This window comes from Rhagoletis pomonella, unplaced genomic scaffold (genome assembly GCF_013731165.1).
Source record: "Rhagoletis pomonella isolate Grant_MI unplaced genomic scaffold, Rhpom_1.0 Rhpom_scaffold_00003, whole genome shotgun sequence".
NCBI classification, from domain to species: Eukaryota; Metazoa; Arthropoda; class Insecta; order Diptera; family Tephritidae; genus Rhagoletis; species Rhagoletis pomonella.
Window position 1 is genome coordinate 39033332 of NW_023458557.1, and position 3990 is coordinate 39037321.

At 36.7% G+C, this 3990-nt stretch overlaps 1 protein-coding gene across 1 annotated transcript; it reads right to left on the reverse strand.

Annotated features, from left to right (window-relative positions):
- Window positions 1-1930: 1930 nt before the first annotated feature.
- Window positions 1931-3667, reverse strand: LOC118736220 (piggyBac transposable element-derived protein 4-like). The gene has a single exon (XM_036466307.1). It carries the CDS (start codon window positions 3665-3667, stop codon window positions 1931-1933), a length of 1737 nt encoding a protein of 578 aa, XP_036322200.1.
- Window positions 3668-3990: the final 323 nt, after the last annotated feature.

A 3990-nucleotide genomic window follows, 5' to 3' on the forward strand; every position in this document is an offset into this window, starting at 1 on the left:
CGCACGCGCTAAGTCCACTTGACAATAGTTTTGTTCTAATGTGATTTCTACATATAGTGCTGTGTGTTGTTTTTTGTGCTCAAGCAAAATTCTTTGCTTATTTTAATTTATTTATTATTTAAAGGTAAAAAATATCAAATTCAATTTAATGAATATGAATTGGACTAAAATTTGCATATATTTAGACATTTCAATGGACACTGATAAAAACAACAACGAGTATTTCAGCGAATATGGTAATCAGGCAGATGATGGAGTTATGGGACTGGTGCCTTACGGCTTTAATAGCGATTCGGACGAGTCGCTAGACCTTCCTTTAAAATCACAAACGCGCAAAAGAAGAGGAAAAGTTGTTAATCAGGCATGGTTCGCAGCAAAAAATAAAAAACTGAGAGAAAATGGCAAACTTTACTTGGGGGAAAAAAAAGATAATGGCGTGTGGAATCATCGGAGAGTTAGAAATGCAAGAGTTATTGGAGAACGATGTAAGTGTAAAAAAGCCACTGGGTCTGCTACCCTCCACTGTGCAGAAGTCACTGAAGACCAAAGACAAGTAATCTTTAAACAGTTCTGGAAAATGGATTGGAAAGAGAAACAAACTTACGTAAATACATTGATTCAAGTAACAACACCTGCAAGAATGCGAAATCGTAAAGATAAAAACCAGACAAGAAGGGGTCGAACATTACAATACCATGTAAGGGTACAGCAAAAAAATGTTAAAGTTTGCCAAACATTCTTTTTGAACACTCTTAGCATTGGCAAACGTATAGTGCTAAATTGGGTCAAACAGACAACGATTTCAATAAACACTACACAGACCGCACCACAAAAAAATTGTAGCATTGCACGTCAAAATCTTAATTCATTTTTCGATTCTCTACCGACCATGGAATCACATTACTGCCGTGCAACAACGAACAAAAAATATCTTTTGCCAGAATGGTCTTCAAAAAAACAACTATTTGATTTTTACGTAGAGGATTTTTGTAAGGTACGTGGGGGAACCCCACTCTCTATTTCGGCGTTTCATGATGCATTTGCTGTTAAAAATCTGGGCCTACACTACCCTAAAAAAGATCAGTGTGAAATATGTGCTCGACATTCTGTGGGAGATATTTTGGATGTCGTCTACAATCTTCACCAGACAAAAAAACATGAAGCTAGGGAAGAAAAGCAAAAAGACAAAATCGAAGAGGCCTTTGTGTTTACTGTCGATCTGCAAGCGGTCTTAATGGCACCAAAATCCCAAGTAAGCAGCCTTTATTACCGCACGAAGTTGCAAGTCCACAATTTGGTATTCTACAATTTGATAAGTCATGATGCTTATTGTTTCATATGGAATGAAGTAGAAGGTGGAGTATCTGCGGAAGAATTTGCTAGCATTTGGGTGTACTTCATCGAGAAGAAAATAGTTCCAAAACTTACCGAGAATGCAGCTGATACGAAAATTATTCTTTATAGTGATGGGTGCACGTACTAGAATAGGAATGTTACTATGAGTAACGCTTTGCTCAATACATCTATTAAACATGGCGTAACAATTGAGCAAAAAATACTCGAAACCGGACACACACAAATGGAAGCTGACAGCGTCCATTCAGTTATCGAGCGTGCCATTAAACACCGAATTGTTAACCCTACAGTAGTCGCGCCCCTAAAACTGACGTAATTGGTCGCGCGGTCTACATATGTAATCCATTTTAAAATTAAAAACACAATATATAAATATTTAATTCTTCCATTGCTTTTGTTTTAAATATTCTTATTATTGTTTAATTTATTAATATTAATCAAAAATAACATAAATAAACTTTCTGTTCTTACATAAAATAAATAAATACCCAAACTTCATTTTTTAACTTAAAATTAAGATACTTCACAAAAGTATAAAATATATATAACATAACCACAAGATTATTGATATGTTTTAATTGTTTTCGAAACATGACAAACATACAGTCTTGGAATGATCAGGACAAATGTGTTTATTGCAAGCGTTACACACTTTACGGGTGCTTTTATTACGGGCCCTTCCACAATCGTAGCAACGACCGACGTAGTTATTGTGCGTTGGACCTTGATGAGTTACGGCTTGTGGAAGATTCAGGAAGTCTTTTATTTTAAATGTCAGTGTTCTAGGAAGCGTGGTAAGTGTTAACCTTTGCTGAGCCAGTGGTTTCATCCAAGACAAAGCCAAGTCTATGAGAAAATCACGCCTTTTGACAGATTCATAGTTACTGTTTGCAGTGTAAATGCATAATGCGTTGAGAGCACTGAGGTTTACAAGATTATAGAACTTAGTCAGCGGCCACCTTCTCGAATTCCTAGATACGTCATAAAGGGAACACATCTTGTCAACCAGGTCAACGCCATTTTTAGTGCGATTATAGTATGTTATTATTTCCGGCTTTCGTTGATCTCCGGTGTCAGAATCAATCGCTGTATCGTTGTGCATTGTAGACATGGCTATTACCACTTTGTTGGCTTTTGGTACATAAGAAACCAGAGTACATGGAGAGTGGAATCCAAATTTTGAGGAGCATATTGGATTGCCTCTAGCTATTCTAAATTCCCGGGGAACTTCTCTTTTATCTTTGCGAACGGTAGCAACCATTGTAGTTCCATTATCAAATAATTGCTTTGCAATTTTCAGAGAGGAAAACCAATTGTCCATAGTAATATTGCTATGTCTATTCAAAATTGGTTGCACCATTCTCATCACTATATCAAATCTCTCGTTGCTTAACCGAAATGGACCTTCGGGTTGTTGGCCGGCGTAAATTTCTAAGTTATAGGTGTATGGGTAATGAACATCTACAAGTGCAAAAACTTTCAGTCCATACTTAGCAGGTTTACTTGGAATATACTGCCGAAATGAACAACGCCCTCTGAAGGACAAGAGTTGTTCGTCCAAAGTCATTTCAGCACTTGGTGTAAAATACCTTTGAAAATTTCCAAGAACCAAATCAAATATTTCGCGAATAGGCGCTAGTTTATCGATGCTTGCACGATCTTGACGTTCAGTAATATCATCAAATCGTATAACTCTAAGAAGGAACTTAAATCGTTGTTCAGACATGGTCAAATATATTGAATCTATTCCAGTGTGTTTTTCGTTATCAAATATTTGACTTGTACTGGAACGGCTTACCTTTAAAGCACCAGCCATTAGTAAAATTCCTAAAAATCCTTTGATTTCAATTTCATCTGTTGATTTGGCATCCCTTTCACGTGCATATTTAGTCTTAATACTTTCAATTTTTATATTAGTATATTTTATAATGAGACCAATTATATTATCGTCTAAAAAAAGTGACATACAGTCCTCGGGTTTGGTTTTTTGCCGAGCGATTCCTTTAGGACCCGGGGGCTTGAACACAATATTATGCCTTCTTGTTCTACCCCTATTAGCAGGGGCATTCTTTGTCCAAACAGTATTATCAACGCCTAGATAAATTTCTCCACGTCTGTCTCGCTGAGGGGGCTCCTTATCGTAGTCAGATACTTGATTACACACGTCTTGCTCTTGCTCGGATTCTGTGTCAGACCACTCCTCTCCAATAAAATCCTCTTCGTCTTCTAAACTTGATAAATCGTCATCAAATTCATCACTTTCAATTTCGTCCAACCACGCTGCAATCTGATTTTCTGTCCTATTTGCCATGATCTTCAAACCCAAAGAAATTTATATGTACGAGTAGCGTACATATGTAAATATTATCAGAAAAGTTCCACAAAATTTTAAAATAAAAAAGTATGCCCAAAATCCACTTTTCTTTACAAAGTATAACTAGCTATTAGCATAAAACCTAATTTAAAATACTTACGTAATCGGTCGCGCGGCATACATACGTAGACCATGAGTTTCAGGAACCTCTAGCGACACAACTGCACGCAACAATTAACAGCGGAACACTGAGAGTGACTCTCTATTTGTTAGTTACAAGTAGCAAAAATCTCCGATAAAATCGATGCACCATTTTCAAG

Excerpts from the sequence above, each read along its gene's own strand:
- LOC118736220 (XM_036466307.1), bottom strand. The coding sequence starts at position 3,667 with ATGGCAAATAGGACAGAAAATCAGATTGCAGCGTGGTTGGACGAAATT.